Source organism: Gekko japonicus, unplaced genomic scaffold, assembly GCF_001447785.1.
Source record: "Gekko japonicus isolate JY-2015 unplaced genomic scaffold, Gekko_japonicus_V1.1 scaffold495, whole genome shotgun sequence".
Taxonomy (NCBI): Eukaryota; Metazoa; Chordata; class Lepidosauria; order Squamata; family Gekkonidae; genus Gekko; species Gekko japonicus.
Genome location: NW_015160850.1, coordinates 750667 through 774685, shown reverse-complemented (window position 1 = coordinate 774685; position 24019 = coordinate 750667). Strand labels below are relative to the sequence as shown.

General features: G+C 51.6%; 1 protein-coding gene across 1 annotated transcript in view; it reads right to left on the bottom strand.

Moving 5' to 3' along the window:
* Positions 1-1387: 1387 nt before the first annotated feature.
* The window catches only part of LOC107118484 (maestro heat-like repeat-containing protein family member 2B), a 131178-nt gene continuing 108546 nt past the window's right edge, over positions 1388-24019 (bottom strand). The window contains exons 34-39 of the mRNA XM_015420841.1: positions 23421-23576; positions 22233-22364; positions 20863-20965; positions 18865-18934; positions 9029-9112; positions 1388-1505 (exon numbers count right to left, since the gene is read on the bottom strand). Of these exons, the coding sequence (XP_015276327.1) occupies positions 1388-1505; positions 9029-9112; positions 18865-18934; positions 20863-20965; positions 22233-22364; positions 23421-23576 (663 nt within the window). The remainder of the gene's footprint in view (positions 1506-9028; positions 9113-18864; positions 18935-20862; positions 20966-22232; positions 22365-23420; positions 23577-24019) is intronic.

Below are 24019 nucleotides of genomic sequence, written 5' to 3'. Positions count from 1 at the left end.
AGACTACAGAACCCAACAGGAGGAAATGTCAATGTTTGGAAGTTTAATTAGTGGCATTATTGCCTTATATGCTCCTCATCAAGGATACACTACCCAAAGGAGTCTCAGTGTGGCTTACGAACTTCTTTCCCTTCCCCTCCCCACAACAGACACCCTGTGAGATCGGTGGGGCTGAGTGACAGAAATGGCTCTTTTTCAAGGACAGCTCTGCCAGAACTACGGCTTGCCCAAGGTCATCCAGCCAGGTGCAAGTGGAGGAGTGGGGATTCAAACCCGTTTCTCCCAGATTAGAGTCTGCGCACTTAACCACGACACCAAACTGGAACCTGCATGCTCAAATTTTTAAGAAATCTCGGTGCTCCAGGTGCAGAACTTCTGGCTTGCAGCCGGGCCTGTAGCTATATGTCAGGTAGCCCTGTCATGGATCTGGAATGTGGAGGGAGTTTTCTCCTCCTCGTTCTCTGCTCTCCCCTGCCCAGCCACTGTGCGCTATCCTCAGGCTTGACCTTGTGGTCTCCAGCTGCATTTACTCGGCTGGGAATGTAACGGCTTTTTGCTAAGATTGCTTGCTTCCTTGCTTTGCCGTGTGCGCGAACAATAACCATTGGCTTTTGCTTATTGGGGGGGGGGGATGTTTGGTCTCACTATAAGTCAGAGGCCCTTATACTGCAGGCTATTCCTGACACAAGCTGTATACGTGATCATTGGTACTGGATCCATCAATAAACACTTATCTTCTTATGAAGCCCTGTGTGGTGTGACCTGACTAACGACCCTGACACTATGGTGGGGCATCTCAGGGCTAAGCCCCCTTGATTGAAAGACATGCCCCCCCAGTTTCCGTTATTTAAAATAGGTGTTTTTGGTATGGTAATTTTTCATTTGATTTGTGCCACGGTGTGCCGCATTGCACTGCACACTGGTTGCCCATGACTAGCTGGTGGGGGTTTCCCATGACTAGCTGGTGGGGGGTGAGCCCACAGCCAGCCTGCCACCAGCCTGCCACAATGCACAAGCTGGGATAGGGTACCGCTGGTGCCCCCCATTTGTGCATGGCCGGTGTGTGTGTGTGTGTGTGTGTGTGTGTGTGTGGCCCCTGCATTGAACTAAACCTCTGTGTTGAATTACTGTTTGTACTTCTGTGTGTTTACAAATAATAATCCATTGGTCGTTAAAAACCTTTTTAATTATCCGTCTGTAGCCACCTTGGGAGCAAAGCTGATGAGCTCAGAAATAGCATTGGTTTGGAATAAATTGAGTCAACGAAATTACCTTTTCCTTTTGTCCTTCGGGCCTTTGTTCGAAGAAGCAACTGTAGCTGATTACCTTCAGCCGGCTCCGATCACATCTCCTCCCTCCTCCCTCCGTCTCTTTTCATTTTTTGCCTTCAACACTTAAGTCCGACAAAGAGTTTTGTGTCACTCAAAATGTTCGCGTCTGGCTTTCGGAAGACCATGTGTGTCCCGCATTCTTTTCGTACACGGATCGCCTCGTTCATTTTCACCCTGAAAGATCAAGGGGACAAACTTCAACTGCTCCCAGCAAGTTTCGGCATTCTGGGGTTTTTTGTTCCGGATCTGGCCCGCGCCTTGCTACTGCACATCCAACCTTGAATGTCTCCTCTGAGGATGCACAAGTCGTAAAAGGAGAGGGAAGAGGCACGGCAGAGCATTTTTCTGCTGTGCCGAGCAAATTACGATGTCAATTCATCAAGGCAAACATTTGGGAAAGAGCTCTCTCTCTCTCTCTGCAGTTGCATGAATGGTACTCATTACTGAAAGGGATGAACCGTGAGCCATTTCAATTTTGGGGGTTGTTCCTGTTGGAGTGAGTGACTCAGCGTGCCGGGACATTGGGGAGCGCTACATCACCCTTAGTGTGCATAGGTTTTCTCTCCTTTAACGGGATGCCTCTCTTTGTCTTAACCTGGGAGCTGCCCTCTGCCCTCTTCTCTCTCGCTCCCTTTTGTCCTCTCACTCCCTTTACATGGCCTTCCATGGAGACACATGTCTCTGCAGGTCTCTCTTGTATTTATTAATTTATTTTTGGATTTATATCCCGCCCTCCCCGAAGGCTCAGGGCGGCTAACAACGAGGCACAAGTGCCAGAATTAAAACAGATAAAACAGTCTAAAACCATACAACAATACAGTACAACAACAAAGTGTCAGTGCAAGATGGGGTGGAACTTCCTCAAATGGTATTGGTCCCACAACTTGTCAGCACCCTCTCCTTCCAGGGTCACCTCGCACCCAGATGGAACCTCATCTTAGTGGTAGTGGTGCGATGCTGCAAACATATCGGTGGTGGAATTGAAGTGGCGGCGGCTCCTACTCAAAAGCCTGGCGGAAGAGCTCCGTCTTACAGGCCCTGCAGAACTGAAAAAGGTCCCGCAGGGCCCGGATCTCCTCTGGGAGCTCCTTCCACCAGATAGGAGCCGCCACCGAAAATGCCCTGGCTCTAGTAACAGCAAATTTGATATCCCTGGGGCCTGGAATTTCCAGGAGATGTTGACTCCCCGACCGTAGTGCCCTTGGGGGAACATATGGGGAAAGGCGGTCCCTTAGGTAAGCCGGACCCTGGCCATACAGAGATACAAATGCCCTCATACTCCCACACACGTGATGCCAGACAAGCTGGCCATATGTGATAAGTATTCTTTAAATCAAGCTTCCTTCTCTTCTTTCGACTGCAACCTGAAAGCGAACGGGATCTACTTGAATAAAGATAAAGAAACAATGTGAATTTTGTCTTATGGACCAACTCTCTGATGCTATCTTTTCTCAGACTTCAGACTATACGGATTCCAATTTGATTTCAACTTGGTTTCCCTTCTTGATATCCTCATCTTCCAAAGATGAATCCACTTCAATGTTAGATCCAATAACGATGGTCAATTAAAGTGTTAATTGTACTATTTAAAATTGTTGGTTCTTCTTTATGATGTATTCCTTTGATCCAAACATTTTGTGTAGCATTTGTAGTCTCATGGTTCTTACTACTGTTGTTCTTTGATGTAATGGTTACAAAGGGCCAGATAACGCGGGGGGGGGGAGGCGTGACTGTTTGCCCCCGAGCAAAATAAAGCATGGTAGCCCAATCACACAGTCCCCTGAGTCTTCGCATTTAGGCTGTTAGCTGGCGATCACGTGGCAATGCTGGAGCGTGGCAAAGAAGCGGCGCGGGAAGCATTTTGCATTTGTGTGCATGCACAGTTCTGCGAAGCAGCACTGCTTTCAGTTACGTGTTTGTGCACATGCGCTTGCGACGAGATGTGGACGGGCACCGGATGCCACGGGATACTAGCGCTCCCGCGATCAGATGCCCGCCCCGGATACTAGTGCACTTTTTGAGGCTTTCATTGGGCCCTTAGGTATGTTTTTAACTGTCTTTCTAATAAATAGTTGTTTTTTTGTATATTATAAGTTTTAACTAGGTTTTTAATACTGGCCCTTCATTAGACTTTCGTCTCACCCTTTTGGTTCTTTTTTTTGTTGTTGTTGCAATTTTTTTTAATTTTCCAAAACTACAAGAAAATAAGGAAAGGGAAACTATAAACTACAGGAAAAAGTAAAGATAAGCCACTAAAAACCCAAGAGGTGATGGTCATATACAATAAAATAGCTTTAAGTAAAAAAAAAAAAAGTAATTTGTTACATTGAAGGTGATCGTTAAAGTCGCTTAAATAATTCAAGTCCAGGTATTCTGACTTAATAAAGAGCAATACAAAAGAACCATTAAATATTAAGAAGCAAAAACCAAACTTCAGAGGAAATTGGCATCTCATTTGCCTCTTCTTTCCCTCATTTGATATCCTTGCTTGGGGGCAGGCGCCCCACCCTTTTGGTTCTTGACTCTAAATTTGTTCAACTGCTTCAGACCAACACGGGCGACCAACTGGATCTCTCTTCATTGGAATGGAAGGTAAGGTTCAAACTAACAGACAGGAGCTGAACAGCAGATTAACATGTAACAAGACGAAGACAAAACTAAATAACAAGCTAAGGTTATGAGGTCAACGGCTGTAAAACAATAAATATGTCAAAATAAGACTGAGACTCTCCATTCACTCTAGGCTTGCCAAGTCCCCCCAGGGGGCGGGGAAACCCCTGCCCGAGAGGCCCGTTACCCGCCGCCAGCGGATCGGGCCTCTGGGGGAACCCCACCCCCAAAGCAGGCGACGTGCCCAGCGTCAGCACATCACCCGAAAGTGACGTAGTCGCCTCGGGCGTGTTGGGGGCGAGGCTGCGGTCATCCGAGGGAAAATTCTATGGTTTTCTCTCGGATGATTGTGGCCCCGCCCCGGCGTGCCCAACGTGGTTGCGTCACTTCTGGGTGACGTGGTTGTGGCGCATACACGACACACACTCCCAGACCGCCGCTGAACTCCCCCGGTTTACAGAGGGTAAGGACTTGGCAACCCTAATTCACTCCTGGGGGGGGGTTTGAAATCACTTAATGGCGTGTTTTTTTCTTTCTTTTTTGAGGTGGGTGCAACGGAATAACGGTTTTTTTTTTTACAAAAAACCTGGATCACGAAACTGTGGGGGAAATCGGGCGAAGCCGCAGGTCAAAATCAGCCCCGCGGCTTCGGGTGTGAAATTGACCGATAGAACCGGGGAAAACGGTGGCGCAACAGCGAGGCAGCTCTAGTGCAAAATCAGCCTTCGTGTGCATCTGAAGAAGTGTGTGTGCACACAAAAGCATATACCCAGAATCAGGGGTCATTTTGTAGAAAAAGAGTTGCAGGAGCTCATTAGCACAACTCATTAGCATAGCTTATTTGCATTTGCCACACCCCCTGATGTCGCTGGAAGTGTGTCAGAAGGCAACACCCACCGCTCAGGCTCCACTGGACTGTTTTGGATTGGGGGGGGGAATGTGCAGATCTGCCCTCGCAGAGGAGGGATTGTACCTGAATAAACCTTGGTCTTAAAGGTCCCACTGGACTGTTTTGGATTGCTAGCTATGAGGGGGGGAACGCGCAGATCTGGCCTCACAGAGGAGGGAGAGCTTGTACCTGAATAAAACTTGGTCTTCAAGGTGCCTCTGGACTCTTTTGGATTCCTAGCTATTGGGGAGGGGAAATGTGCAGATCTGTCCTCACAGAGGAGGGAGAGCTTGTACCTGAATAAACCTTGGTCTTAAAGGTGCCACTGGACTGTTTTGGATTGCTAGCTATGGGGGGGGGACGCGCAGATCTGGCCTCACAGAGGAGGGAGAGTTTGTATCTGGAGGGCGGGCCGGTGGGGGGGGGCTCTGGAACTTACCTGGCTGCTTCTTGCTCCTCGTGGCCCTACTGAGGGCTGCTGGGAGCAGAGGGCGGGGCTTGTTGCATGTGCCTGCCCCTGGGCTCCTTACTGCCGGAGCTCCGCGCCTGTGCGCTCCCACAGGAAATGACCCCTGCCCAGAATTAAACTGTTGTTGGTCTCAAAGGTGTTGCCGGACTCAAGCCTTGCCCTCTCGCTGGTCTGCGAAGGGGCCCATCCAGCTTGGATTATGTGAGCTACAGGAACCCCTTTGTGAAGTGGGAACGAATGTACTTCTGTAACATTTGTGACTTTTCACTGGTGTCCGTTCTTGCAGCGGACTGAAAGCGGCCCCGCCTTCTTCGTCCCCTCAGGCCACAGAGCGAAAGAGCCAGGAAGCGTTTCTGGAAATCTGAAACCTGCTGTTCTGTTGCACGTTTCTTGCCCACTGAGGGGATTTTCTGCTCTGGTTCTTTTGAGTCTTCTGTCAGCAGACTTATTCCCTGTGGCATCTGAGTGTGTTCCCCCACCCAAAAAAGCTTGTGTAACCATTTTTTCCAGTATGGCCAGGACCCAGAGAACTACACAAGGACTTGTGTTCAGTTTTGGGCACCACAATTTAAGAAGGATATAGACAAGCTGGAATCAGTGTACCCTCTAAGCTGAGTTAGTGTGAGCTGGCCCACAGGTTTTTAGCCTCCGGCTCACACATTTTTTGTCTTAGCTCAGGAAGGAGGGCTCCAGAGCAAACTAATTTATGTGGCAGCCAAATCGCTTGCTCACAGCTTCAATGCCAGCGGCTCACAAAGTAAAATTTTTGCTCACAGGACTCCACAGCTTAGAGGGAACATTGGCTGGAACGTGTCCAGAGGAGGGCAACAAAGACGGTGAGAGGTCTGGAGACCAAGTCCTGTGAGGAAAGGTTGAAGGAGCTGGGCATGTTTAGCCTGGAGAGGAGACGACTGAGAGGGGATATGACCACCATCTTCAAACATTAGGAAGAACGTCCTGACAGAGCAGTTCCTCAGTGGAACAGGCTTCCACGGGGGGTTGGGGTGGGCTCTCCTTTGGAGGTTTCCCGACAGAAGCTAGATGGCCCTCTGACAGCCATGCCGATTCTGTGAACTTGGGTCATGAGAAGGGAGGGCAGGAAGGGTCACCTCAGGGCTTAGTTCTCATAGCCCTTTCTCACACGCCCATGGAAATGCCGATCGCCACTCGGGGGTCAGAAAGCCATTTTTCTCCAGGCCGGTTTGGCCGGAGATCCTGGAGGGTTTTTTTTGCCATCTTCTGGGCATGGAACAGGGGTCACTGGGGGTGTGGAAGGGGAGGTGTTTGTGAATTTCCTGCCTTGTTCAGGGGGTTGGACTAGACGACCCTGGAGGTCCCTTCTGACTCTACGATTCTATGACTTTCAAGCTTTACCTTAGGGCTGCCAAACTCCAGGTGTGGCCTGGAGTTCTGGAATGACAACACAGCTTAGAGGGAACACTGACTACAATTGATTTCCAAGCCACACAGATCGGTTCCCCTGGAGAAGATGGCCGTTTTTTTGGGGGGGGGGGCAGACCCAATGGCCTCACATCCCTGCTGAGCATCATCCCGTCCCTAATCTTCACCCTCCCGAGGCTCTGCACCCAAATCTCCAGGAATTTCCCAGCCTGGAGTTGGCATCCCGATTACCCTTTGGAGAAGTGTTTCTTGAACTGCCACACAGTGAGCCAAACATGAACCTGAGGGGACTTTGGGATATGGCAGGAAGGGATGCTGAAGAAAACAATTAACCCCTCCAGGTCTAATGTAGGGCTAAAGTAGTTCTTCGCACAGGGGTTTCCTGGCAACCAGAGGGAGGGCTGTGGGTGCAGATATGGGAGGGGGTGTGAGGCCGGCTGTGGTACCACATCTGGTTTTCACCAGAAGTGATGTCGTTTAACTGGTGAACCCTTGTTTATTGGAAGCATGCCAATCAAGGGTTGGCAGGTGCAACCCCCTTGACTGGGGCACGGCGATTGTGATGGTGGTGGGTATGATCTGTGGGTTCACAGAGGCGGTGCTCCCAGGAGTATGGGGGGGGGAGGGGGCCATGCCACACTCAGCTGCTGTGTTTGTCAAAGAGAGGCTGTGTTTGTCAAAGAGATACTCTCCAAGACACCCCTGGGATGCTCCCAGCCGCCGGAGGTTGGTGATGTAGTCCCCCAGGACCTTAAATACCGGTAATAGCAATCAAGGGAAAAGCAATACAATAGACATCAAAACACAAATTGCTGCAAAGTTCTTGCAGTGAAAAAGATGGACAATAATAGACTATAAATGATGAGCTTTGTGATGTTTGATTCTTGTATTTTCAACGACAGGATGCCATCAGAAGAGTGATGACACCAAGAAGAGGAGGACGAACCTCTCGAGCAATCGTTCGTTTCAAAGAGTTTCTTTTTCAAACTTGGTAGCTAAGAGCTGAAACAAAGAGTTGTTGAGTGTAAGAACTGCATTGTGGTTTGGTCATATTAAGAAAAACTACAGAACTGAGATCTGTTTGCCATAAAATGCTAACACACCTTGACACTTTAGTCCCAATCAGATCCCTAGATCAGGGAGAAAATTCCCGGGCATTCTACAGCTAAAGAACATTGGTTACATGAAAAACATGTGACTTCCTGTGAGTAACATAAACAAACATTTAACCCCAAATATACTGAGTGTTTTCAACTTGTAACACCCAACAGCTCCTCTCTTTGCCACGATGATACGTGTCAATTTCCACTCGAAGCCACGCAGCCGCATTTTGACCTGCGGCTTCACCTGATTTCCCCCGTGGTTTCGTGAGCCTGTTTTTTGAGGATTACGAAACCGCGGGCAAAATTGGGCAAAGCCGCGGGTCAGAATGCGATCGCACGGCTTCGAGTGGGAAATTGACACGTACCATCGGGGCAAAGAGAGGAGCGAGCGCAGAGCAGCGGCTGTGGGAAACCGGTCCCATAGTGGTCCGTCAGATGTCCCCCTAGAAGGCTCACAGAATAGGAAACAACAGCTTTCCCCTGCTGCTTCCCCCAGTCAACATAAGAACGTCAGAGAAGCCATGTTGGATCAGGCCAATGGCCCATCTAAGTCCAATACTCTGTGTCACACAGTGGCCAAAAAAAGCCCACTTGGGGCTTTCCCGCATTCTCATTTGCCTTGCTTATGTGTTCCTATTGCTTCAGGTTGTTTTTTTTTTCCTTTTCCATACATGTTTTGCTCCCTCTAGTGATCGATTCGATATTACATTGCTTTACATCCCGGATAAAAAACCTGCCGTTTAAACCTTCAGGAAGACATACTGGGCATGCTTAAAACATTAGCCCTGTAAGCTGCAAACCTACTTTCGATTAATTGACACAGAATATTTATTGACACAGAATATTGACACACAAAGCTCATGCTCATAGTTCTGAGTCGAGGACCCAGGTTAAAACATGAAATGGCTGCAGCAAAACTAGAAGCAGGAGAGGGCCAGTTCCACTGTGGGCCTGATGGAAGCCCTCCGGGGGCCTGATCCGGCCCCCGGGCCACATGTTTGACACCCCTGACACCCCATCTTGCCCTTCTGTTAGCAGAAACCGTGTTCAGCAAGGCAACTGACATAGTGCAAGACTTCCTCATTCTCTCATCCGCATTTATTTCCACCTTTTAAATGTGTCCATCTAGGTAAAGTCCTCATTTTGTAAGGTCCTCACAGGACGATGTAACTCCCCTGGTGTTTGATATCCTTTGGAATTCTCACATTTCCAGGGCCGGCCTCACCTGGTGGCAAAGACCTGAAGAGGACCTTTGCCAGCGCTAAGCCATGGAGGTGAGAACTTGTGTTTTGACCCAGGACCCGTTTTCCTGCAAAAAAAGAGGAAAGAACAAGACTGGAAGGAATTAATTGGCACGGGACATGCAACCGCTCTGATATTCACCACAGAACCATCTGCGATTTGCAAGGCATAATTCAGAGTGACAGATGTGGTGTAAAAATTAATTGGCAAGACTATGCCCCCCTTCCCCTCCCAGCCCTCTTTGGAGAGGACAACCAAACATTGGACGGGGTCTATCTGTAGAAAAGTGCTTTAGTGCCATCTCCTGGTCACTGTATGCTATTAATTCAATTCAATTAATTTATTTAGGAGATTCTTCATAAGAAGAGACCTGCTGGGTCAGACCAGCGGTCCACCTAGTCCAGCATCCCGTCTCACACAGTGGCCAACCAGTTCCTCTGGAGGGCCAACAACAGGGCAGAGAGGCCGAGGCCTTCATAAGAACATCAGAAGAGCCCTGCTGGATCAGACCAGTGGTCCATCTAGTCCAGCACCCCATCTCACACAGTGGCCAAACAGTTCCTCTGGAGGGCCAGCAATGGGGCAGAGAGGCTGGGGCCTTCATAAGAACATAAGAAGAGACCTGCTGGATCAGACCAGTGGTCCATCTAGTCCAGCATCCTGTCTCACATAGTGGCCGACGAGTTCCTCTGGAGGGCCAACAAGAGGGCAGGGAGGCCGAGGCCTTCCCCTGATGTTGCCTCCTGGCTCTGGGATTCAGAGGATTAGTGCACATGGCTAGTAGCCACTGATGGACCTCTCCTCCATGAACCTGTTTAATCCCCTTTTAAAGCCATGTATGCCTGTGGCCATCACTACATCCTCTGGCAGTGAATTCCACATTTTAATCACTCTCTGTGTAAAGTAGTATTTCCTTTTGTCTGTCCTGAACCTACAGCCCATCAACTTCATTGAATGTTCTCGAGTTCTAGTATTTTGGGAGAGGGAGAAAAATTTATCTTTGTCATCTCTTTCCAACCCGTGCATCATTTTATAAATCTTTATCATGTCCCTCCTTCATCATCTCTTCTGTAGTAGTAGTAATTTATTCTGCTGACCATAGACTGTATCTTCAACAGATACTCTAGTGTTGAGTCTGCCCAAACTAAACTCTTGGTTGGATTGATTTTGGGAGACTCAGCTCTGATTTTGGCAAAGTCTTGGGTCTCCAAAGGCACTGCTATGGACTCTCCCTGAAACTTGTGTCTCATGCGGTGATTACACACTCTGAATAATCCACTTTCAGTGCACACTGCAACTGGATTTTAGAAGAAGAGAAGAAGAAGGGATTGAATTTATACCCCTCCCTTCGCTCGGAGTCCCAGAGCAGCTTACACACTTTCCCCCCTCCCCACAACAGACACCCTGTGAGGTAGGCGGGGCTGAAAGAGCTCTGACAGAAACGGCTCTTTTTCAAGGACAGCTCTGAGAGAACTAGGGATTGCCCAAGGTCACCCAGCAGCTGCAAGTGGAGGAGTGGGGAATCGAACCCGGTTCTCCCAGATTAGAGCCTGCGCACTTGACCACAATACCAAACTGTGTGAACTGGCAAAATCCAGTTGGAAAGTGCACTGAAGGTGGATTGAAAGGGAATTATTGGGGCTGCAGCCAGTCACACACACTGAATAATGCACTTTCAATCCACTTTCCAACTGGATTTTGCCAGTTCACACGGGCCCATTCTGCATCTAGCATTCACTCCGTTGTTTTACCAAACCCAGACGGGAACAGAAAAAGAGGTGGCTCAAAGCCACATTGAAATACCCTGGGGCGAATGCTGCACTGACTGCAAAATCACCCCTGAACGGCCATAAATCTATCCAGACAGTACCATAAAACTGAGACATCAAAGAAAGTGAAACTGGCATGCAGTGTGGAGGCTACCATAAAATCTGACAATCAAAGAAAGTGAAAGGGGCATGCGATGTAGAGGGGAATTTCTGTTCGAACGTGGGTTTGGTAAAATAGTGGCGCGAATGCTAGATGCAGAACGAGCCACAGGAAAATCCAGTTGCAAAGTGGATCAAAAGTGGATTATATCGTGTCTGTGACAGCAGCCTTAGATGAGGATAGAACTGCTCACGAGCAGTGTTCCCTCTAAGCTGAGTTCGTGTGAGCTAGCTCACAGTTGATTAGCCTCCGGCTAGGGTTGCCAAGTCCTTACCGTATGTAGGTCCCTGCCACACGGCAGGGAAACGGAGGGCTGATCTGCGGCAAATGTGAACCGCAGCAAAGTTGGGACGGCGCGGCGGGATCTCACAGATCCCCCGAGCCGCGTCGCAACGCTCCCCGGCACGATCAGATGCCGGGGAGAATGCCACGGTGGGAAGGGGAGCCTGGCGAACTGCGCATGCTCACACATGCGCAGTTCGGCCAGGAGCCGGGGATGCGCCGGCGCAAGGACGCGCCGGCGATCCCACGGCCAGCGTTGCTGCGGCCCTTCAGAAAGAACCACCTCGGGAGGTGGTTCTGTTTCGCCGCGGAGCAACGCTGGAAGGGACGGAACTGGGACGGATCCGGCATGCTCCCCAGATGTTGAGGTGGGATCGCGCCGGTTTGCTCCGCCCCCGTTCCGTCCCGCTTCCGGACCAAATGGGCTCGTATGAACAGGGCCGTAGAATGGGGGACTGCAGTGCTGCTCTGGGAGTCCGTGCGCGCGTGCAAAGCGTGCACCGCAATTACATCACCTGGAAGTGACGCAACCACGTCGGGCACGCCGGGGGCGGGGCCCACAATCATCCGAGGGAAAACCATAGGGTTCCCCCCGGGGCCCGATTTGCCGCCGGTGGGTAATGGGCCTCTCAGGTGGGGGTTTCCCCGCCCCCCGGGGGGGACTTGGCAAGCCTACCTCCGGCTCACACTTTTTTGCCTTCGCTCAGGAAGGGGATGGCTCCAGAGCAAACTAATTTATGCAGCAGCCAAACTGTTTGCTCACAGCTTTCATGCCAGTAGCTCACAAAGTGGAATTTTTGCTCACAGGACTCCACAGCTTAGAGGGAGCATTGCTCACAAGTAAGTTGCTGACCTGGAACAGTAAATTCCTGACAAGCACTTCCAATAGGGGTCCCCAACCTTTTTGAGCCTGCAGTGGTCGGGTTGTGAACTCCAGGTTGGGAAATTCTTGGCGATACAGAGAGTGGAACCTGAAGACCACGGGGTTTGGGTTATGGATGGTCCTCCAAAGAGCCCGTCCTCCAAAGCAGCCATTTCCTCCAGATGAGCTGATATCTGTAGTCTGGAGAGCAGTTAGAACAGTGGGGGGAGGTCCCGGCCCCATCCGGAGATTGGCAACCTTACTTGATAGGCACCTTGTGGCCACAACTTCAAAATGGCCACCGTAGAAGGTGGAGCCAGTCACAAAACGGCTACTCCAGCCAGCCAATCAAATCTCCATTGGCCAAGCTGAAATCTTGTTCAGCAAAACCACCACCTGGCTCTGCCCACTTTCTAAAAACACCTGGTGGGACAGGTGTTGGCGAGTGCTATGGTACCCACGGGCACCGAGGGTTGCCAGGTCTGCCAGGTGTGGGAGCTCCTGGAGATTTGGGGATGGAGCCTGAGGGGGGGGGACAGGGACCTCAGTGGGGTACAATGCCAGAGAGGTCAGGCCTCACCTGGAGTCCTGTGTCCAGTTTGGGGCACCACATTTGAGGAAGGCTGTTGACAAGCTCGAGCATGTCCAGAAGAGGGCAACCAGGATGGTGAGAGGGTTGGAATCCAAGTCTTACGAGGAAAGGCTGAAAGAGTCGGGTCTGTTTAGCCTGGGAAAGAGAAGGCTTAGAGGGGACATGACTGCAGTCTTCAAGTATCTGAAGGGCTGCCATGTAGGAGATGGAGCAGATCTATTCTCTCTTGCTCCGGATTGCAAGACTAGATCTAATGGGTGGAAATCACAAGGGAGTTGTTACCGGCTGAATATCAGGAGAAACTTCCTGACTGTCAGAGTGGCTGAGCAGTGGGACAGTCTGCCTCGGGAGGTGGTGGAGGCTCCTTTGCTGGACGTTTTCCAGCGGAGGCTGGACGACCCTCTTTCGGGTATGTTGCAGGGCTATCTTTCGGCTATGCTCCTGCACGGTGCAGGGGGTTGGACTAGATGACCTGCAAGGTCCCTTCCAATGCTAACATTCTATGATTCTATTCTCTCTTGCGCCGGAGTGCAAGACTAGATCTAATGGGTGGAAATCACAAGGGAGTCGATACCGGCTGAATATCAGGAGAAACTTCCTGACTGTCAGAGTGGTTGAGCAGTAGGACAGTCTGCCTCCGAAGGTGGTAGAGGCTCCTTCGCTGGGCGTCTTCAAGCGGAGGCTGGATGACCATCTTTTGGGTATGTTGTAGGGCTATCTTTTGGCTGTGCTCCTGCAGAGTGCAGGGGGTTGGACTAGATGACCTGCAAGGTCCCTTCCAACTCTCACATTCTATGATTCTATGATTCTATTCTCTCTTGCACCGGATTGCAAGACTAGATCTAATGGGTGGAAATCACAAGGGAGTCAATACCGGCTAAATATGAGGAGAAACTTCCTGACTGTCAGAGTGGCTGAGCAGTGGAACAGTCTGCCTTGGGAGGTGGTGGAGGCTCCTTCGCTGGGCGTATTCAAGCGGAGGCTGGACGACCCTCTTTCGGGTATGTTGTAGGGCTATCTTTCGGCTGTGCTTCTGCAGAGTGCAGGGGGTTGGACTAGACGACCTACAAGGTCCCTTCCAACTCTAACATTCTATGATTCTATTCTCTCTTGCTCCGGATATCAAGACTAGATCTAATTGGTGGAAATTACAAGGGAGTCGTGACCGGCTGAATATCAGGAGAAACTTCCTGACTGTAAGAGTGGTTGAGCAGTGGAACAGGCGGCCTCGGGAGGTGGTGGATGCTCCTTCGCTGGACGTTTCCAAGCGGAGGCTGGACGACCCTCTTTCGGGTATGTTGTAGGGCTATCTTTCGGCTGTGCTTCTGCAGAATGCAGGGGGTTGGACTAGATGACCTACAAGGTCCCTTCCAACTCTCACATTCTATGATTCTATGAATCTCCTCTTCTCCAGACTGAACACTCCCAAGTCCCTCAGCCTTTCCTCACAGGGCTTCTTGGTCTCCAGGCCCCCAATAATCCTCGTCGCTCTCCCTTCTCATGAGCTCACTTCTGGGTACAACCAGAACTCATGTCACACGATGCCACACCCTCCAAAGCATCCATTTCCTCCAGGAGAACTGATCTCTGCCGTCTGGAGATGAGCTGTAATTCCGGGGGATCCCCCGGTCCCACCTAGAGCCTGGCGCCCCTAGGAGCACCACACTGGAGAGACCCCGGACTTACGGTTCCCATGTGACCGACTCTTAAGAACTTCAGAACTGAGCTTGGAGCTGCCTGAAAAGACCACGCGTCCAACAGAGAGGGGAAAGGTTTTTTTGAAACGAAAGCTGTGAGGATAGAGAGAAGAAGAGCGACGAGGTTTGGACGGACGAGGATGACGGAAGGAGGGACTCTTCGGCTTCCTCAGCCTGGAGGAAACGATGGTCTTTTTCCCTCCTGGGGACACGAGTATGCTTCTTTCCTCCCGGGCAGCTGGCAAGTCCTTTCGCCTCTCTTCCGTGCACCCGGGCGCGACCCGTCACTGTGGAGGGGCTGGGAAAAGGGGAAATCACAGCCGTAAACATCCACCAAGAGAAGCAGGCCCCCTCCTTCTTAGAATCCTGGGAGTCGGTGAGATCCAGCGAGGCAGGGTAGCCAAATCCAGGTCAGGGAAACCCCAACGGGGATTACGCCAAAGGATACCAAGGCCAGAACTGATGTGGGTGGCCACACGTGGACACACGGAGCTGCCTTGTATGGCATCAGACCCTTGGTCAATCAAGGCCAGTGTTATCTACTCTAAATGGCAGTGGCTCTCCTGGGTCTCAGGCGGAGGTCTTTCCCATCACCTCCTGCCTGGTCCTTTTAAACTGGAGATGCTGGGGATTGAACCTGGGACCTTCTGCATGCCAAGCAGAGGCTCTGCCACCGAGCCACGGCCCCTCTTTACAGCTCTCCAGGGTCTCAGGCGGATGTCTTTCCCATAACCTCCTGCCTGGTCCTTTTTAAACTGGAGATGCTGGTGATTGAACCTGGGACCTTCTGCATGCCAAGCAGAGGCTCTACCGCTAATCCACAGCCCCTCTTTACAGCTCTCCAGGGTGAGGTCTTTCCCATCACCTCCTGCCTGGTCCTTTTAAACTGGAGATGCCGGGGATTGAACCTGGGACCTTCCGCATGCCAAGCAGAGGCTCTTCCACTGAGCCACAGCCCCTCTTTGCAGCTCTCCAGGGTCTCAGGTGGAGGTCTTTCCCATCACCTCCTGCCTGGTCCGTTTTAAACTGAAGATGCTGGGGATTGAACGTGGGACCAAATAGGACCGTAGTTGGCCAATTTGGCCGGATCCAGGGATGTTTTTTTCAAGAGAGGGCGGACCATCGCCTCCTTGAATGTCCCTGGGAACCGTCCCTCCACAAGGGATTTGCTGATAATCTCCCTCAGGGCACCTCGGAACCCCTCGTGGCCGGCTTTGATCAGCCAGGAAGGGCACGGATCAAGGCTGCATGTGGTTGGGCGTACAGTCATGTGCAATCTGTCGACTTCCTCCAGGCCGAGCAGGCCGAAGGAATCCAAAGCCGGAATCGAAGACGTGCAAGGGGCCTCAAGTTCACTCACTGTATCAACTGTGGCGGGGAGGTCACGGCGGAGCGCCAAGACTTTATCCGCGAAAAAGCTCGCAAAAGCCTAACAGCCAATGTCCAATTCCCTAATGTTTGGTCTGCCCTGTGGCACAGCTGTAACGGCCTGGATTGTTCTAAATAACTGAGGTGGGCGTGAGCTTGCGGATGCAATCGTGGCCGCATAGAACTCCTTCTTAGCGGATTTGACTGCCATCTCATACCTTCCCACCGAAGTGGTCCCTATCTTTTGTTGTTCAGTCGCACAGTTGAGTCCGACTCTTCGTGACCCCATGGACAAGATCTCGCCAGGCCCTCCTATTTAATAGGTACCTATAAATAGGTACCGATTTATCTACTTGCAATTTCTTGCTTTTGAACTGCTAATTTGGCAGGAGCTGGAACGAGAGACGGGAGCTCACTCCGTCATGCGGCACACTCGGGTCTCGAACTGCTGAACTACCGACCTTCCACAGCCTGCAGTTCAGCGTCTTAACCACTTGAGCCACCGCAGCTCCTGTAACAGCCTTCTCATAGGATCTCATAAACGTCCAATAAGATGTTCTTGTTGCTTCGTCGCAAGCCCGACGCCACCGTCTCTCTGTCTCAGCTCCCGCTTCATAGGCCGCAACTCCTGGCTGTACCAGGGAGCAGCAAAAAAAAAAAGGGCGGGGGGAGCCAGTGTACAATACAAGAAGCACAAAAAGAAACACCGCTGACTGAAAATAAACAAATATATAATAATCATATAGGTATACAGTAAGTATAATGTAAATCAACTGGCCAAAGTACAGTGATAAGACATAGTCTACAGTCTTTCCATGTGTCTTACTCCAGCATAGAGGCAATATCAAAGTCCAAATTGAAGTTGTTGTTGTTGTTCAGTCGCACAGTCGAGTCCGACTCTTCGCGACCCCATGGGCCAGCTCCCGCCAGGCCTTCCGGTCTTCCGCCGTCCTCTGAGGTTTGCTCAACTTCATGTTTGTTGCATCTGTGACACTGTCTAACCATCTCATCCTTTGCCGTCCCCGTCTTCTTTGACCTTCAATCTTTCCCAGCATCAGGGTCTTCTCTAGTGAGTGCTCCCTTCTCATTGGGTGGCCAAAGTATTTGAGCTTCAGTTTCATTATCTGGCCTTCCAGGGAACAGTCAGGGTTGATTTCTTTTAGGATTGACTGATTTGATCTTCTTGCAGTCCAAGGGACTCTCAAGAGTCTTCTTCAGCACCATAGTTCAAAAGAATCTATTCTTCGGCGCTCGGCCTTCTTTCTAGTCCAACTCTATAGTATTGAAGTACATGTCATCAAATTTTCTGAGCCATAAAAAGCTGACGCGTAATCCCATAATCCTCCTTGACTGATCCTTCAGGCTTTGTATATGCCAGTTTTTTAGATTGGGTTTCATTACAGCCATGCTTGAATAAGAATGATTCGAAACACGACATCAGGCATCCGGATTACGCGTCGGCTTTTTATGGCTCAGTAAGACACATGGAAAGACGGTAGACTATGTCTTATCACTGTACTTTGGCCAACTGATTTACATTATACTTACTGTATACCTATATGATTATTATATATTTGTTTATTTTCAGTCAATGGTGTTTCTTTTTGTGCTTCTTGTACCAGGGAGCAAGCCTAGAGCGAGGGCGCAGAGGGCGCCAGGGAGCGATCTCGTCGATGGCTGCAGATAGTCTGCCATGCCAGTCCTCCACAAGCTCATCCAATGAGCCACCAGGGGGCATCGGATCCTGCAGGGCCATTTGAAGCCACACTAGGTCCATTTGGCTCTGCGGGCGAGCTAAAACTCGCTCACCGCCTAAACCGGGTCGGGGGGGGGAACATTCAGATGAGCCCTCAGGGCATGGTGGCCCGACCGTGGTACTGCCGAAGCGGTAATCCGGTCCACTGTTACCCCAGCCGCGAAGATCAAATCGAGGGTGTGCCCAGCCTGGTGAGTGGGGGTCGTCACCAACTGGGAATACCACTGCATCCAATTTCGTAGGCAAATTTTTCATCTTACTTGTGATGACGATGCAAGAGAAGAGTCACTCACACATGTCTTGTTGGACTGATGGAGCTTCTGTTGTTGCCCCAGGTTGAGACTTGCAAGTTGGGGCAGGTTCTTGCACCGCATCTCCCCCTTTTCTTCCATGTGATTCTCTCCCCCCCCACTTCTTCATGACATAGGTAGCCACATCCGCTGCTGCCTGTTGAACTCTGGGGCTCGGGTCCTCCCGAAGCACTTCAAGAGCTGAAATTTCAGAGGAAGCATGCCTCTATGAGCCACACCCTATGGCTCCTTCCCAGTAGGGAACTGACTGAGCATCAGGTTTTTCTGGAACATTAAGGACATTAAACCAACCCTGCTGGATCGGACCAATGGTCCATCTAGTCCAGCATCGTACCTCACACAGTGGCCAGCCAGTTCCTCTGGAGGGCCAACAACAGGGCAGAGAGGCCGAGGCCTTCATAAGAACATCAGAAGAGCCCTGCTGGATCAGACCAGTGGTCCATCTAGGTCAGGGTCCTGCCTCACATAGTGGCCAACCAGTTCCTTTGAACACAACAGGACGCTGAGGTCTTAATTAAAACATGAGAAGAAACCTGCTGGATCAGACGAGTGGTCCATCTAGTCCAGCATCCCGTCTCACACAGTAGCCAACCAGTTCCTCTGGAGGGCCAATAACAGGGCAGAGAGGCTGAGGCCTTCATAAGAACATAAGAAGAGCCCTGCTGGATCAGACCAGTGGTCCATCTAGTCCAGCGTTCGATCTTACACAGTGGCCAACCAGTTACTCTGGAGGGCCAACAACAGGGCACAGAGGCCAAGGCCTTCATGAGAACATGAGAAGAGCCCTGCTGGATCAGAACAGTGGTCCATCCAGTCCAGCATCCTGTCTCACACAGTGGCTAACCAGTTCCTCTGGAGGGCCAACAACAGGGCACAGAGGCCTTCATAAGAACATAAGAAGAGCCCTGCTGGGTCAGACCAGGGGTCCATCTAGTCCAGCATCCTGTCTCACACTGTGGCCAACCAGTTCCTCTGGAGGGCCAACAACAGGACATTTTCAGTAAATGCATCAAGGTGCTTACTTACAGTCCAGCAATTGTAGCTGAAATGTCTCGTCTATGTCTGACAGCTCCATGCTTTCCAGAATGACTCCTGGCAAAAAAGCAAAATAGCGAAACGGAAGGTCAAGTTGGTGGGGACTTGGTTTGTTTTTGGAGAACAGAAAACCCAGAAGGAAGGAGACGTCCTGAATGGCCTCCTCTCAGGTGGTTGGCTGAGTCACAGCTGAGCCCTGCAGTGTGACAAAAGGGGCTTGACTTGGACCTGGCCGGCAGGAGCTCCACTCTCCCTATTCAGAATCACTGCTGGGAGACATCAGGGGAAGGACTTGGCTTCTGTGCCTATTTTGGGCAACTGGTTGGCTGCAGAGTGAGACAGGATGCTGGACTAGGTGGACCACTGGTCTGATCCAGCAGGGCTCTTCTGATGTTCTCATGAAGGCCTCGGCCTCTCTGCCCTCCTGTTGGCCCTCCAGAGGAACTGGTTGGCCATTGTGAGAGACAGGATGCCGAACTGGATGGACGCTCACTGGTCTGATCCAGGAGGTCTCTTCTGATGTTCTAATGAAGTCCTTGGCCTCTGTGCCCTCTTCCTGGCCATCCAGTATTGATCGAACACTCTTTCTGGGGCAAGAGATGCTCTGTATTCTTGGTGCTTGGGGGGGGCAAGAGTGGGGGGGCTTCTAGAGTCCTGGTCCCCCCTGGTGGACCTCCTGATGGCACCCGGGGTTTGGCCACTGTGTGACACAGAGTGTCGGATTGGATGGGCCACTGGCCTGATCCGGCATGGCTTCTCTTATGTTCTTATGTCTGGAGCAGTGATGCTCTGTCTTCTTGGTGCTTGGGGGTGGGCAAGAGAGGGAGGGCTTCTGGAGTTCTTGCCCTGCCAGTGGACCTCCTGATGGCTCCTGGGTTTTGGCCACTGTGTGACACAGAGGGCTGGACTGGAGGGGCCCCTGACCTGATCCAACATGGCTTCTCTTATGACCTTATGTTCTTTGCTGTTCCAGCATCCCGTTGCACATGGCGACCAACTAGATGATCCCAGAATGCCTGAAGGGAAGGCACGGAGTCCACATCCTCCTCCTATCCCCCCCCCCAAGTTATCCTCTAGAACAGAGGTCCCCAACCTCTTTGAGCCTGTGGGCACCTTCGGAGTTCCGAGACAGGGTGAAGGGTGCAACCACCAAATGGCGGGCAAGGAAGGCAGAGCCAACCCCACCCCCTGGAAGTCCAAGTGCAGGGGGAAAGAAGGAAACTTCAAATAATAAACTGGGAAAGAGGACTGAGACAGAGAATAAAACCAACACGGGGGGCAGGGGATCTGCAACCAAGTCGACGTTATTTTAATCCGCACGGCCCATCAGATCGCCAATGGCCCGTCAGAAGTGGCTCCACCCAATTTCTGATAACACTTGATGGGCAGAAGAGAAGGTGTTGGTGGGCACCCCGATGCCCCTGGGCACCCGGTTGGGGACTCTGGCTCTAGAAGCTCCCCAATGGCTCCTCGTGGCCTAGCACACTCCTAGGGTTGCCAAGTCCATCTTCCACCCCCAGCGGGGGACTTTGGGGGCGTTCCTGGAGGGGGCGGGGCATCTCCAATGTGATGACGTCACGTTGGGGACGTCCGCCGCCCCCCTCCCACCCGCCCGCGCGCCGGATCTCCAGAAACGGCAGTTCCTTGCACTTACAGGAGCCGCCGTTTCCCTTTTAAATGCAGGAGCCGGCGTTTCCCCTTTAAGAGCAGCCGCATTTCCCTTTTAAGAGCATACAAGCCTGATCTCAAGCGGAGATCGGGCTTGGGAGGAAACAGGGGTTCCACACACTTAAAGGGAGAGAGAGGGCTGGCTGTGGGTGGTGGGGGTGGGACTTCCCCTGCCGGCCATCTGGCCGGGGGCGGGTAGAACCCCCCCAAAACGGGGGACCCCTGGCAAACGGGGGGGGGGTTTTTTGGCAACCCTCCACCCCCCCACACCTCGAGTCCCATGAGACTGGCTGCTCTCAACCGGCTACTTCTCCCACCTGACAGGTCCAGGGCCGCCGTCCGGGTCTCCTCCCAGCTGCTTCTGAAATAGGCCGCTGTCTTTTGCAAGATCTCCCCCCTCATCTCCGGGTTGGCCTTGACCTGCAGGGGGCCGCAGATAAAACAGTCACATCCTGCCCTGCGGTGGGCCAAAGGCTGAGATAGAAGAAAATAGATGAAGCTGCCTGAGACTGAATACGGCCATCGGACTCGTCCCTTACGGCTGAGGGCTCAGGTTGCCAGCCTCCAGGAGGGGCCTGGAGATCTCCTGGGATTGAAACTCATCTCCAGGCTGCGGAGGTCAGTTCCCCCTGGAGGAAATGGCTGCTGTGCCGGGTGGACTGTGTGGCACTGGACCATGCTGAGGCCCCTCCCCTCCCTTCCCCCATACCCTGCCCTCCCCAGGCTCCACCCCCCAAATCTCCAGGGATTTCCCAAACTGGAATTGGCAATCCTGTTCAGGGCCCTGATTCTGCCCCCTGCATCGCCAGTTACAAGGACCAGGAAGCCGGTGATGGGAAAGACCTTTCTCTGCCTGAGACCCTGGAGAGCAGCTGCCAGTCTGAGTAGGGAATCACTGACCTTGATGGACCCAGGGTCTAAGGAAGCTTCATGTGTTCTTCTAGCATTATTTGGGGAGGGGCCGTGGCTCAGTGGCTAAGCCCATGCATAGTCTGTGGTTAAAAGGACCACAGACTATGCACGGGCTAGCCAAAGCCCCTCCCTTCCTCGGCCCCCAGTCTTCCCCCTGCACTTGAATGAGCACTCTCTCTCTCTCTCTGGTTGTGGTCACACAGTCATTTTGATCGGGTTTCACCGCTGTTCCCTCTCGCATTTAAAATCGCTGATCAGATGCCCGCATCCATCTCCCCGACCGAAGTGGGCTCACTCGCACGGTCCTCCCGGTTCCCTAGCGAGGTTTCTGACACCGGGAAAATCAAGTACTTTCCGGGTATTTGCACTTTGAATCCACATTTTTGCTGATCTGGACAGCCCTCTTTTCCGCAATGATTGCGGTTAGGTCGTCTGACCGTCCTTCTCCCGGTAGATTTTTTTTTTGCAACTTTCACCATTGTGCGCATATACGCATATGCACATGCGTATATGCGCACACACAAATGATTTCTTTAAAAATTGTTCTGCGCCACCCCTTGGGCACCGCGGCTGTCTGGACGGTGCCTGGAGCATTGCCGCGCAATGAAAGCGGTTGGGCAAGGGATGTGTGATCATCTGAACCCGCTTAAAAATATCCCCGATCAAATCTACAGCGGGAAAAAAATCGTGGTATGCTTGCTGTGTGACCACCCCCTCTCTCTCTCTCTCTCTCTCTCTCTCTCTCTCTCTCTCTCTCTCTCTCTGTATGTCTCACCAGCTGCCTGCAGATATAGACATGCAGATACGGGAGGTCCAAGAGGGTGGCGGGACGAAGCTCATCCAGGCAGGCTCTCAGTTTCCTCTTGGGTAAAAACTGCACCACCTGCAGAAACGCGACTCTGCACGCCTGCAAGACAAAAAGTGTCTTCTCAGACACCCCGGGAAGTTCCTCCAGAGCAGGGGTGGCCAGACTTGCTTAATGCGAGAGCCACGTGGAATAGCTTTCAGATGTCTGAGAGCTGCAAGACATGAACAAATATCACAGACACTTTTTTCCCCTTGAAAATTATGCAAACTTGCTTTTTACTGACGTTAAATGAGACTGCCAGAAATTAAAACAAAAGAGGTAAAAACAGATGTTGATAATAATATTCATTTGGCAAATCATATTTGTTTGCTAATGATATTTGTCTAAAAGAGAGAGAGGTGGAAAGAAAGAATGAAAGAGGTGGAAGGAAAGAGAGAGAAACAAAGAAAGCAATTAGATGGGGGAGGGAGGGGGATGGAAGGAAGGAAGGAAGGAAGGAAGGAAGGAAGGGAGGAAGGAAGGAAGGAAAGGAGGGAGGGAGGGGGAGGGAGAAAGAGAGAAAGAAAGGTGGAAAGAAAGCAAACAGATAGGGAGAGAGGGAGGGAGGGAGGGGGAAAAAGAAAGCAAATAGATGGCTTGGAGAAGGGATTTAAAGAGATAAATGCCTTATCCAAGCCGGCTGGGGGAGGGTTTGAGAATGCTTTTACAGTTGCTTTCTTTCTCTGCTCCCCCCCACACACACCTCAAGCCTATCCAGGGAGGGGAACACTGTGGCTCTACAGTGGGAACAAATCGTGGCACACACCTCAAGCCTACCCAGGGAGTCTGTGGCTCATTGGTAGAGCCTCTGCTTGGCATGCAGAAGGTCCCGGGTTCAGTCCCCGGCATCTCCAGCTAAAAGGACCAGGCAGTAGGTGATGGGAAAGACCTCAGCCTGAGACCCTGGAGAGCAGCTGCCAGTCTGAGTAGGCAATTCTGACCTCGATGGACCATGAGTCTGATTCAGTATTAGGCAGCTTTGTGTGTCTGGGGGGGGGGTGAGGTGGGGGGTGCATGCCTCCATGGCCCTACCAAGATCAGGCTTATGCAATGTCCTCCAGCCAAGAACGAATACATTCCTTTGGTATTCAAGCATGCGCTCCAGGTCGTCATTACCTCCGATGCCTGGGGGCTGGGATCTTGCTGGTGAATCAGGAGCGGCACCAGACTCTTCCTCACTTGGTCAGCAAAAAACACCTGGAATCTGGGTTTGGCCGAGGCCGCCAGGATGCCAAAGAGGCGCAGCGCAGCACAGCGAAGATCGGCATCATCCTGTAGCGGGGCGTGGGGGGGGGGGGGGCCCCCGGGGTGGGGGGGGGGGGAGTCCCACACACAGTGTTTGTTTTCAAATGCTGGTGAAGCACAGACAATTCACATGCATTCAGCGCAGATTCGTAACCATAGGGTAGAGAGGGAGCAACACTACTTAGGTTTAGATGTTACGTGGGCGGGGCTCTTTTCATAGCAGGAACTCCTTTGCATATTAGGCGACACCAGGGGTCATTTTGTAGAAAAAGAGGTGCAGGACCTCATTAGCACAACTCATTTGCACATGCCACACCCCCTGACATCACCGGAAGTGTGTCAGAAGGCAACACCCACCGCTCAGGCGCCACTGGACTGTTTTGGATTGCTAGCTATGGGGGGGGGGGACGTGCAGATCTGTCCTCACAGAGGAGGCAGAGCTTGTACCTGAATAAAACTTGGCCTTAAAG